General features: G+C 36.3%; 1 protein-coding gene across 22 annotated transcripts in view; it reads left to right on the top strand.

Annotated features, from left to right (window-relative positions):
• The window catches only part of KLHL13 (kelch like family member 13), a 222,051-nt gene that overhangs the window by 85,193 nt on the left and 123,164 nt on the right, over nucleotides 1-13,694 (top strand). For 15 of the 22 annotated variants that reach the window (XM_072743630.1, XM_072743631.1, XM_072743621.1 and 12 more), the window contains one exon: nucleotides 464-537. The exons of the other annotated variants lie outside the window; for them this stretch is intronic. In XM_072743630.1, coding sequence (XP_072599731.1) covers nucleotides 488-537 — 50 coding nt within the window. In that variant the 5' untranslated portion in view covers nucleotides 464-487. The remainder of the gene's footprint in view (nucleotides 1-463; nucleotides 538-13,694) is intronic. 22 annotated transcript variants of the gene reach the window in all.

Below are 13,694 nucleotides of genomic sequence, written 5' to 3'. Positions count from 1 at the left end.
GACCAACCAATTCTAAAACTGTGGGTCCTCCTTATGGGCTTTTGAGGCCTCATGTGCTCCTGGTAACTCAGGATTTAGTGCTATCTGTGTCTCTACTTGGCCAATGTTTGCCTCCATTCTTCATCTCTAACTTCTCTTGTGTCTTCCAACTTCACCCAGATTCCTCAGGTCTCCTCAGGGTTAATCTAACTTCCCATATACTTGGTTGTTATTCTAATGATTTCAGAAATGTAGTCAGTGGTATTTAATGAGCCACTATGGAATTTTGTAGATAATTTGACTTGCTGATTCAGTTCCTTCAGTGTTCTTAATTTTCATAAACTAGAATATAGACATCAGGAACATGGGCACACATTTTTGTCTTTCTGTCATAAAATATATAAAGTATCACGTAGATAGCATAATTTAAAAATTCTAGCTTTGATTTTTATAGTAAATATTGACTTCTTTTCCTCCTGAACAGGTCATTATCCAAGTGTTAGAGGTGATGGATCATCTTCATAGAGGGGAATCAGTTGCTGCAATACTCCGTAACCGGTATATTTATGGAAGCAATTTACCTTATAAGTTATATAATGTCTCTCCTGCCTATTTATATACCTAACATAGTTGGTACTTAATGAATATTTGTTGAATGACTAGAATAATATATTTGTTCTATGAGTGAAATAAAAGAATGACTGGATGATGAAGAGATGGAAGGAAGAGCCTGTTAGTGACCATGTGTTCGGAGCTAATGAAAAAATAGAGAATATAATTAGAAATCATAATTGGTGTAAATTGTGACCACCTGACATTCAGTGAATGGAGGTGTTGACTTGAATTTTTAGTTTTAAAGCTTTTCAATGAATAAATACAGGCATCCATTGCTTAAGAATAGATGTCTCAACTACGTATTTTAAAAATAGTATTGCCCTGTGATTGTACATTTCTGTCATTAACGAACTCAGGTAAAACTTCTGCAGAGTGTTATGAGAAATTCAGAACTTTCTCTGACAACTTACGATTTTAAATTCATGGTTTAAACAAACATAGCCTTTGCTTTGTAGATACAAAAGAATATCTCTTATTCCCAATATTTGAATTGTATGGTTTAGGTGAATCATTTGAAGTAATATGCTGAAGTTGTCTCTCTCATGGCTCTGACAGTTACTAGTTGTTTAGTCTTGGGCAAATTTCTTAATTTCTCAGTGCCCTAACTTCCTCATCTATGAATTGGGGATAATATTACCTACATCTCAGGGGTGTTATGAGGATTAAGTAAGTATCTATAGGGTATGGAGAGAAAAAGAGCTTGGCAAATAATGCATGGTATATTGATGCTATTACTGAAACGTAAATTTGAGATTTTAACTATTTTGAAATACAGTATTGTGTTTCTGAAGCCTGATAATGCTTTAAATAGGTGTGTCTTAAAAGAATATAAATAGAGGGGAGAATTTGAAGTACGAAGGGGATAGACATAAAGTCATTGTTATTTGACAGATACTAGGGATTTTACGTAATAATCCTATTAGGAAATATTATATGATGGATGCCTGTTTGTTGGAATGTGTACTATCATGTGGGCAAGGGGCTGTAAGGTAAACTTGTTCAGAGACACAGAAAGCAAGGAAATCATAGCAGGAATAATGTGTGGTCATATTGAGTGAAAAGAGAGAAGAAAAGAATAATATGGGAGAGTGGTTAGTTTCTAATGGTGAGTTGAGTCTGCAAAGTCCAGGCACTGCTGTGTAGGAGGGCCTATATCACACATTTGGAAGAGGAAATGGTAGGAGGGCAGGATTTCCAAAGGTCAAGTCCATAACTGAGGTAGTCATAGCATGCTTGAATTTGTTTCTATTATTTTTATAGAGATAAAATTAAGTGCAGTAAAATACACAAGCACTAAATTATACATTGTGATAGTTTTTTTACACACGCACACATCCAGGTAGCCATAACTCAGATCAAAATATAAAATAATTCCATCCTTCCAGAGAATTACCTCGTTCCTCTTTCTAGTCCATGTCCCCTCTACTTCTACTGAAGAGAATGAGTATGCTGACTGGCATATTAGTGTTGCTTGTTCTTGAACTTCACGTAAATGGAGTCAGACACTGTGTATGGCTTCTGTAGTTCAAAATAATGTTTTTGAAATCTGTCAACCTGCCAGTATCAGTAGTTCTATTTTATTGCTATGTAGTATTCCTTTAAAAAAAAAAACTATGCCACAATTTGTTTATCCATTTTCTTGTTCATAGTTATTTAAGTTACATCCATTATTTGGCTATTATGAATAATGTTCTTGACATTTTTGTATAAATCTTTTTGTGGCTATATATACTCATTTCCTTTGGATATGTACCTAAAATATGAACATATATAAATTATTTATAAAGTTTATTTTATTACATTTATTATATGTAACATATATTAAATATATGTAATTTATTTAGCATTCATAGACTGCCAAAGACCTTTTTTTTTAAATTAATTTTTATTGGTGTTCAATTTACCAACATACAGAAAAACACCCAGTGCTCATCCCGTCAAGTGTCCACCTCAGTGCCCATCACCCATTCCCCTCCAACACCCGCCCTCCTCCCCTTCCACCACCCCTAGTTCGTTTCCCCGAGTTAGGAGTCTTTATGTTCTGTCTCCCTTCCTGATATTTCCCAACATTTCTTCTCCCTTCCTTTATATTCCCTTTCACCATTATTCATATTCCCCAAATGAATGAGAACATACACTGTTTGTCCCTCTCTGATTGACTTATTTCACTCAGCATAATACCCTCCAGTTCCATCCACGTTGAAGCAAATGGTGGGTATTTGTCGTTTCTAATTGCTGAGTAATATTCCATTGTATACATAAACCACATCTTCTTTATCCATTCATCTTTCGATGGACACCGAGGCTCCTTCCACAGTTTGGCTATTGTGGCCATTGCTGATAGAAACATCGGGGTGCAGGTGTCCCGACGTTTCATTGCATCTGAATCCAAAGACCTTTTTAAAAAAGATTTTGTTTATTTGAGAGAGCCAGAGGAGGAACAGAGGGAGAGGGGCAAACAGACTCTGTGGTGAGGGCAAAGCCTGATGTAGGGCTCCATCCAGGACCATGAGATCATGACCTGAGCCAAAATCAAGAGTCAGATACTTAACCAATTAAGCCACCCAGGCACCCCTGCCAAAGACTTTTCGAAAGTGGTTGTATTATTTTCTCCTCTGACCAGTGACAAATGAGAATCCTCACTAATTCTTGGGATTGTTAGCATTTTTATTTTATTTTTATTTAATTATTTTTGGTAGGCTCCATGCCCAAGGGGTTTGAACTCACAACCCTGAGATCAAGGGTCACATGCTCTACTGACTGAGCTAGCCAGGCCCCCACTTGTTAGCCTTTTTAATTTTAGCCATTCTAAAATGAAATGTGTAGTGGTTTCTCATAATGGATTTCACTTTGCATTTTCCTCATGTGTAATGATTGTGAGTGTATTTTCATATGTTTATTAGCTACTTGTCTATCTTTTAGAAGTATCTGTTCAGGTCCTTTGCCCATTTAAAAAAATTTGTTGTTTTCTTTTTGCGTTTGAGGAGTTTGTAAGCTTATTCTTATATTGCATTATAAATACTTTGTTTCAGTCTGTGCCTTGCCATCTCATTTTTTCTTATTTGTCTTTTGATGAAAAGAATGTTTTAAATTTTGATGAAGTTCAATTTATCTTTTTTTTTCTTTTATACTCATGTTTTTTTGCATCCTACCCAAGAAGTCTTTGCTTTCCCAAATTTTAGGCTTTCTTCCTGAAGTTTTATGATTTTAGCCCTCACATTATATATAAGTGCATTCTAGACCAGAAACTAAAGAAATGAACTTATGTCCTAGATTTCCCATAGAATCATAATAACTAATATGAATACTTTATAAAAAAGAAGTCTCTTTATAATTTTAATTTTAAATTAATACCTTTGTACATGATAAGGTAACTGAATTATAACCTGAGCCATACCTAACAAGGCATAAGGAACTAGTTGTATGACCCTTAGTTTCTAACTCAGGGACTTGTGATTCCCTAATGTTAAAAATTTTTATTATAAACAGGACTCCTTTGAAAGAAACAGAGAATTTTGATACTAAATAAATTGAGAGCGTATAAAATGATGGAAAGCTGCCCCATTCATTTTATGATGCTACATAATTCAGGTATCAAAATCTGAAAAAAATGTTGCTTGTTTGTGTATACAAATTATAGATCAATTTTGGATTCTAAATAAAATGTAAACCAAACACATTTAGGAATATATGCCAAGAATTGACCCTTTATGACTAAGAATATTTTATCCCATAGTGTTAATTGTTTAATACTATGAAAGTTATATGATGCATCCTGTCAATAGATCTCATTAAAAAAAATAAAACAGGGCAGCCCCAGTGGCTCAGTGGTTTAGTGCCACCTTTGGCCAGGGGCGTGATCCTGGAGACCCAGGATCGATTCCTGTGTTGGGCTCCCTGCATGGAGCCTGCTTCTCCCTCTGCCTGTGTATCTGTCTCTCTCTCTTTCTCTGTCTCATGAATAAATAAATACAATTTAAAAAATAAAGACAAATAAAACAAATGCTGAAGGGCTCAGTCAGTAGAGCATTTGAGTCTTGATCTCAGGATCTTGATTTTGAGCCCTACGTTGGACAAAGAGATTACTTAAAAATCTTAAAAGAAATAAATGCTGAAAGTGTTTTAAAAAACTCCATGCCCATTTTAAGAATAAAAATGTGAGGGGTGCCTGGCTAGCTTATGATAGAGCGTGTGACTCTTGATCCAGGGTTGTAAGTTCAAACCCCATGTTGGGTGTAGAAATTACTTTAAAAAGATAAATTTAGGGGTGCCCAGGTGTCTCGGTTAAGCATCTGCCTTTGGCTGAGGTCATGATCCCAGTATCCTGGGATCAAACCCTGTGTTGGGCTGTGTGCTCAGTAGGGAGTCTGCTTCTCCCTCTCCCTTTGTCCCTTCCCCTGCTTGTGCTTTCTTTCTCAAATAAATAAATAAAATCTTAAAAAAATAAATTTAAAAAGATGTCATAGAAACTTGTTCTCTTAAGAAGAAAAATAATCATTTCTCTAAAACCAATAATCCAGCATCATGCTTTTTTAAAAAAGATTTTATTTATTTTATTCATGAGAGACACACGGTGGGGGCGGGGGGCAGAGACACAGGCAGAAGGAGAAGCAGGCTCCATGCAGGGAGCCTGACGTGGGACTCCATCCCGGGTCTCCAGGATCACGCTCTGGGCTGAAGGCACCACTAAACTGCTGAGCCACCCGGGCTGCCCTCCAGCATCATACTTAATGTTAAATGTAGGAGTAGTTCCATAAGGAGCAACAAACCAAAGATGCCTATAGTCATCATTAATTTATATTTGCAAATTCTGGCCAGTATCAATAAAGTAGCACAACTAATGGAAAGGAGAAGACAAAAAAAATGATCCAGTTTTAGAAGATAGGCTTATGTACCTACAAAAGCCAAGACTTAAAAAACACTTCTTAGTTGATAGAATTCTAATGAGTGCTAAAAAGTAGTGGGATATAAGGTAAGAATTAACCAGTACCTTTTATTTATACTGGAAGGACCCATTTAAAAGATATAATATAAAAATCCATTTACAAAAACCATGAAACAAATTTCAGTAATGACCCAATTAAAAATGTCTTAGACCTACATGAAGAAAATTTAAAAATTCAAGAGAGCAGATATACCATGGTCCTGGATTAAAAAACGAACTCTTCCGAAATTATTATATAGATCTAACATGAATTTAAAGTGATTATTCAAATAAGATAATGAGTGTATTGTTAAGAACAGTATCCCCATTACTTAACAGAATGTCTGGCATGTAGTAATTACTAATCAAAAAAAAATTTTAACAAACTCTTCTATGTGTAATTCAACAAACATTTACTCTGTAATTGCTAAGTGCTGAACACTTTCATGTGCTAAAATATGATGAAAGTGATGAATCTTTGTTCTCATTGAGCTTATATTTTGATGGATGTGTAGGGGTAGGGTCAGATAAAAAATATATATTAGAGAAAATTGCTATGAAAAATTAATAAAGCATGTAGAAAGGTAAAGAATTAAGGGTTGAATTAAGATTTCAGGCCGCTGTGCAAAGGAGCATTAACCTTCTATTAGTCTTAAATGTTTTTAGTCCTGCCATCTACCATTTATTATACGTTTTACTCTATCTAAAGTTTTATTCCAGTGATTCATGAAATTCTGAGAAAGGTCAGCCATATGTGCCTTACTTTGCTGCGAATTAGCATCTCTATCTGAACACCATCTTCACTCACACATTACAGTAATGTCTGGGAGGGCACATGGTGCTAAGAGTCATCCATTTGGTATTGTGTTGATGGTGAGTTTTGATGAGGTTCCTAACTCTAATAAGGATTTCTGCAGTGATGTATAAAATTCTGATAGTGATCCAGTTTTCTAAAGGTACTATGATAAATAAAACACAGTATAAAATATCGTCTGGTACTTGCCATACAGCAAAAAGAGTGCTGACCACTGCATAATAAGGTTTCCATGCCTTTAACAAATATCACGTACTACTTACTGTGCAAGGTGTTAGGGATATAGCAATGAATGATAATACATGGTTCTCTGCCAGCTAGGTGGCTATTGTAGTAGTCAGAATAAGAAATGAGGAGCTTCTGAACAAAGGCGAGGTCAGTAGAGAAGAAGGGGGGGTGGGGATGGAGTTGTGAAATATTTAGGGGTAAATTTGACAATATATGATGTTCAACTAGATTCTTCACACTCTAGTCAAAGTGATTTTTAAAAATTGCTAATTTGATAATGTCACCCAGATTGCCTTTTCCTGTCTCTATTGAATTCCCACCTGTTCTTCAGGATCCAAATCACATTCCATGCCCTACCTAAAGTCTTCCTTGATTGATCCAAGCAGATGATCAGTAGGGTCTCTTTTGCCTCTGAACTGTTTTACCCCTGCAATGAATTTTATCACATGTGGTTCTGCACTAATGTAATTTCAGCATGTCTTTGCTTATACCACCATTAGGGATGTTCTTTGAGAGAGTAACTGTATGTAATGTGCATTTATGTTATGTATAATGCAGGATAATAGGCATTCCTTAAATATTTGAGAATGTACAACATTAATCAATAATTATTTATTGCTGATAGTTTTATTTGGTTAAATTGTTTGGGTAGTTTTATTTCCCACAGTCAAGTCTTATAGTTAAGTAATTGAATATTAAATGATAATCATTAAAATTGTAAAATAGGCTAATGAAATTCAGTATGTATTCTAGGAAAAAGCTCAGGTTTTTTTTTGGTGTTGTTTACTGATGTAATCAATAATTACTTCTTAATAGTGTATGATGTCAGAAGGGAACACAGGGCTTTGAGTTAGTTCATTAGATATTTCAAAATATTGAGCCTTTATTCTTTCTCAAGCACAGTCCATATTTGTAAAATTTAAGAATTAGAAGATCCCACCCTAAAAATAAATAAATAAATAAATAAATAAATAAATAAATAAATAAATAAATATCCCACCCTTCCTTTTAGTTTAGTTTTAAAAGTCCGGAATTATATCATTAAGCCTAAGCACATAGTAGGTGATAAATAACACATCTTTGATTAAGTTCCAGGATGATCAGTCATTGAAGATAAGCCTTTTTATTACTGTTTTCATAATTTGGTTTTATAAAGTGCCGTAAAGATATGTTTTTTGTGCTTTTTAAGGATTGAAAACTTACAAGTATCTAGTTTTTCCTTTCTTAAAGTAAGTGAGGCAAGGATGATAATAAACTCAAATCTTAGGCTAGGAGATATCTCTAATGATTAATATAAGAGGGTAATGCATGAATTTCTGAGACCAGTTACATTTTATAGAATGGAATTTTTCTTTTGGCCCAGATATTTTGTAGATTTGAGTTATGCATTATCATTGTCATAGCATATTGCCATAGGTGCTTGTGTAGTTTGTCAGCATACTTGTTCCTCTCACTGAAGAGTTGTGTGCCTTTATACAAGGACACGAACTTATTAGTAATGTTGCATGTTTGATCTATCTAGAGGAATTTTCCAGGCCATAGACAATATTCTGTTCCTGGGGAGAGGAATTACTAACCTTATTCTTCTTCCTCTACCTGTGTCTTGAATGTTGCAGTTCATAATTCTGTACATATTCTACACACATCTTTCTTGGCAAGCTCATCTACAGCCATTACCTCAATCTCAAACTATTGGCTGAAGATCTTAACATTTCTATCTCAAGTCCAAATTTTTTCATGAGTCCCAGACTAAAATGTTCTTTATTCCTCTTCTCCACCATTTTGTTTTGACTACACAAGTAATATGTATTTATTATAGAACACTGAAAAATAGAAAATTATATATACACAGTGGAAATAATCACCTAAGGTAATTTATATTAACCTCTTGGTGCCTTTCTGCTCTAGTCTTTTAGTGCTTTTTAAAACGTAACTGAGTTTATGATTTTGAACATGATCTGGTTTCAGTGTTGTGGTTAAGAGCAGAGGCTTTGAAGTGTGCCAAATATAGGTTCAAATCAAACCCCACTACTTTTAGTAGCTGTGTGAACTTTGGAAAGTTTCTTAACCTCTCTCAATCTCCTTCCTCATCTATAAAATAAAATGGTGTCACTCTATGGGATTGCTCTGAGGATAAAATGTTTTTAAGATAGTCAAGTTCTTGGCATATGGTAAATGCTCAATAAATGGAAATATTCACTTTTATATACTGTATATCATTTCTATATCCTGCTAGTTTTCTTAGTTGTATCATTAGAGATGTAATAGCTACAAAGTATAAACACTTCCATGGGACAAATGACTTCTTAATATGAAATATTTAGGTTGAATCCACTTTTGGGGTATTATAGGCATCATACTATAGTATAGTGTCTTCCATATATATCATCTTTTCTCTCCTCACTTCATTTTTTGAAAGATTTTATTTATTTATTTGACAGAGAGAGAGGGAGCGTGCACAAGTAAGGGGAGTGGCAGGAAGAAGAGGAAGGAGAAGCAGGCTCTCTGCTGACCAGGGAGCCCAATGTGGGGCTCAATCCCAGAACCTTGGGATCATGACCCAAGCCAAAGGCAGATGCTTAACTGACTGAGCCACGTAGGTGCCCCTATCGTCATTTTAATATTTATCTTTTTTTCTCCTATTTCATGAATTTGTTTTTTATTGTGTCAAGTCTTCTGTTTATTCTCTCCGGTGCACATTTTGGTTGTGACTCTGATTCAATTTCCTTGCACTTGACCAATATAATTTATACTTTCTTCATCTGATCTTGTTATTATATTTGACTTCCTTTTCCTGCTTTATTGAGGCCATGTTTTCTTATTCTCTTGAATGTACTAGAGGCTTTCAACATTGTTTTCTGGCTACTATATAAAAGCTTTGAAGAGTTCTTCTCTTTCCCTGAGTGTCTATGATGACAAATCTTTTCCTTGTTTTTCAGTATATCTTCATTGGCCCCATACTAGCTATTTTTCTGTTTATTCTCAAAGGAAGAAGGATTCCCAGAATGGCTTTTGTACCAGCTGTTCCCTTTGTCTGAAACATCCTTCCCTGCTGTCTTTGTGTTGCTGGCTCTTCTTTTCAGATCCCCACTTAAATGTCCTCTCCTTTGAGAGGTTTTCCTTGACTACCCAATCTGAAGTGGCTGCCTGTTTAGTGTCATATCACCTCAGTTGAAATCTCTGCATCTCCCTTCTTTGTTTATTATTTACCACCTTTCACTAAAATAGAAACTCTAGGATAGTGATTTTGTCTGTCTTGTTGATTGCTTTAATGTGAGTACTCAGAACCACCAATATGTCTAGTACATATTGCTCAAAAATAATTTCCTGAGTGACTTAATTAACTGTTGTCCCTCTCTCTTTGCTCTTGGGTACTGATCCAAGCCCTTTCTCAGACTTTTACCTACCAGTCAATACTGATAGAAATAAATGATTGAAAAACAAACCTGGGTGGCTCAGCCAGTTGAGCATGCTATTTTTGGTTTTCAGCTCAGGTCTTGATCTCAAGGTCCTGAAATTGAGCCCTGTGTTGGAGTCTGCACTCATTCCAGAGACTGCTTCTCTCTCTCTCTCTCTCTCTCTCTCTCTCTCTCTCCCTCCTGCTCTGCCCCTCCCTCCACTTACACATACTCCTTCACTCATAAATAAATAAATAAATAAATAAATAAATAAATAAATAAATAAAATCTCTTAAAAAAAAGAAAAAGTAAATGAGGGAGAAGACACAAATCTTCCTTACAGAAGAATACCAAATTTTATATGTGTGTGTGTGTTTATAGGTATACATTTTCCCCATCTCTGAAGTAGAACTGTATCTCTCTCCTCCCTTCTTCTAGACTAGGCATAATTCTAGACTTTTCTTCTTTTCTTTTCTTTCCTTTTCTTTTCTTTTCTTTTCTTTTCTTTTCTTTTCTTTTCTTTTCTTTCTTCTTTCTCCCCATGTTTAGCCAGTCACCAGGTCCTGTTTGGACTTCCTGCTTTACTTCCAAAAATAAGTGTGGAAAAGAAAACAATAGTACCTTTAGGGTGAAGAAATATGGCAAATACTACCTGTAGTAGTCAGAATAATGGCCCATTGATGCCTACATTCTAATTGCCAGAACCTCTGACTGATACTCTACATGGCAGAAAGAACTTTGCAGCCACAATCAAGTTGAGATGGGAAGATTATCCTGGATTATCTTGAAGGGCCCCTTGTAATCACAAGGGATTTTCTAAGAGGGATGCAAGAGGAATAAGAGTCAGAAGAAGGTGATATGAGGTTGGAAATAGAAGTTGAGCTATACTCTTTGAAGATGGAAGAATGTTCCACAAGCAACAAAGTGCAGTTGGCTTCTAGAATCTGGAAAAGGCAAGGAAACAAATTTTCCCCTGAAGCCCTGCCAACACCCTGATTTTAGACATCTGACCACTAGAACTGTAAGACTGTCAGTTTGTGTTATTTAAAGCCACTGGGGGAAAAAAAAATAAAGCCACTGGGTTTGTAGGAATTTGTCATAGGCAGTAATAAGAGCTGAATACTCCATGTTTGCCGAGTGTGGCACATAGGCTCCTAATAAATTCCACTTGTTGTTATTTGTGACTTGGTATGAACTTCGAAGAGGTACTAGGGCCATGGTGTTCAGAAGGGGCCTACAGTAGAAAGGAACTACGTCTTGCCTGGTCTGTTTCCCTACGGGTGCTGGTTTTCCTCACTCCCTTACCTGTATAGTATTTAGTGGGAAGTTAGAGGAGGCAGCCCATTCATGTATCTGTCTTAAAGTTTTCCTCACCCCATTGTATAATTTATGTTCACTGTGAGGTATTTGGAAAAGTATTTTCCCACTTTTCTGAAGCACTGTTAATATTGTGAACCTCATGGGGCTCCTGGGGGGCTCAGTCGGTTAAGTGTCTGCCTTCAGCCCAGGTCGTGTGTGATCTTGGGGTCCTGAGATCAAGCCCTGCATCTTTCTCTCTCTCAAATAAATAAACCAAATCTTTAAAAAATATTTTGAAAGTAATAAATGTTTATTCAGTGTGAAGATGCCCCAGTATTGTAAGTATTGTTTGCACCGTGGGTCCAAACCCGTATCATCTCAGTTTCCAGCACCTGCCTCCTGCTCTTTAGTTTTGGCTTTGTTTAACTACTCACTCAGTTGCTTGAGTCAGAAATTTAGGCATCATTCTAGGCTATCTTTTCTTTTCTTTTCTTTTCTTTTCTTTTCTTTTCTCTTCTTTTCTTTTCTTTTTTTTCTCTTCTCTTCTTCTCTTCTTCTCTTCTTCTTCTTCTTCTTTTCTTCTTCTTCTTCTTCTTCTTCTTCTTCTTCTTCTTCTTCTTCTTCTTCTTTTCTTCTTTCTTCCTTCCTTTCTCCCCATGTTTAGCCAGTCACCAGGTCCTGTTTCTCCTTCCTAATTGTTTCTCCAGTCTACTCCTCCCCAACTTCCCCTCTCTGGTCCATCCCTCCCATTGTAGCCATGATGATCTTTCTGAAATTTAAATGTATTTGTATCATTTCCTTGTTTAGATTTCTTCAGCCACTGCCAGTGTGGCAAGGCCTTTTGTGTGGCTCCTTCCACCTCACCAGCCTCATCTTCTGCCTAGAGCATGTGTTGCAACCTCCCCTAACATTGGAAGGTGACACATTCCCTCATATTTTTCATCCCTTTTTCTAGTATGCCTTATCTCTAATTCTTGGCCCAACCAATTCCTGTTTATCCTTCAAGACTCAGCACAAGTATTAACTCCTCTGTGAAACTTGTGTACCGCCTACCTCTTCCAAGAAGAATTTAGTGTCCTTTCTTATGGCTTCCTTAGCATCAGCTCTCATTTCTAAGGTGGTGGTAGTGGTGATCAACATTCCAATAAATAGTATTAATAGTTCCATTGACAATAGTCATTACAATAGCTAACACTTAAATAGCCATTTACTTAGTTCCAGGTTCAGATACTGAATATTAACTGATCTTGTTTTCATAATAATCCCATGAAGTAGCTACTATCATTATTCTCATCCTACAGACAAGAAATTGAGGCACAGGGAGTTTAAGTAAGTTATCCAAGTCATAGACTAATACACATGGATGCAGAGTTCAAATCCGGGAAGTTCAGCTCCCGAGTCTTGTGCATTTAATCTTCTGCCTCTCTGTCTCCTTCCTTGGGTTGTGCACTTCCCAGGACTGTCTTGTGTCACCTTGTCCTATGTTCCCTTCCCTAAATGCATTCCATTAACTGGTTCACTAGTCTCTGACAAATGAATACAGGGTAGGTAGGTAATGCTTAACCAATTCCATGATGATCTTTTAGAGAGGGCAGCAAGTAAATAAAAAGAAATGGCTCTAAGTTCTGTGCAGGGCTTCTTATCTGCTACCCATGGTGTTGACCCTAAGGCCAGGCCAATTCTGCTGACTTCGGCTGTGTGCATACATTCTGACTGATAGGCTCAGTGCTACAAATGAATTGGGAGCTTGAAAAGGGATAAAAGTAAGTTTTTCTCTAAAATCTTTTTACTTCTCTCCTTTTCTTATCTTTCATTTCCCTCCCTTTTCATCTTCTCAGAAAATGCAGTTGCATGGAGAGTGTTAAAGGACGATGTCAGATTTCCAAAGGTTCCTGAACCACAGCTGGGTCATGTTCTATTTTAAGTTACTTTCAGTTCTATTTTGGGTGACAGGGAATATGGACCCATGAAATAATTCAGAACCTAAATGAATGTGGATGCTTTAAAAAAAAATAGCCAGAAAACAAAGGTTTACTTTGTCTTGCTAGTTATCAGTGTTGTGTGATATTTCAACTCCCAATCCCCCAACACCTGGTTTTTTTAAAGATTTTATTTTTTGGTAATCTCTACACCCAACATGGGCTCGAACCTGCAACCCTAAGATCAAGAGTCGTGTGCCTTACCCACTGAGTCAGCTTTTTTTTTGAGCATTGTGTCATTTCAGGTTGAAAAGAATAGAAAAAGAATAATACCCTTAATTTTTAAAATAAATTTATTTTTTATTGGTGTTCAATTTACCAACATACAGAATAACACCCAGTGCTCATCCTGTCAAGTGCTCCCCTCAGTGCCAGTCACCCATTCATCCCCACCCCCCGCCCTCCTCCCCTTCCACCACCCCTAGTTCGTATCCCAGAGTTAGGAGTCTTTATGTTCT

This window comes from Vulpes vulpes, chromosome X (genome assembly GCF_048418805.1).
Source record: "Vulpes vulpes isolate BD-2025 chromosome X, VulVul3, whole genome shotgun sequence".
NCBI classification, from domain to species: Eukaryota; Metazoa; Chordata; class Mammalia; order Carnivora; family Canidae; genus Vulpes; species Vulpes vulpes.
The sequence above is the reverse complement of the archived record's forward strand: the minus strand, read 5'-3'. Positions and strand labels throughout refer to the sequence as shown.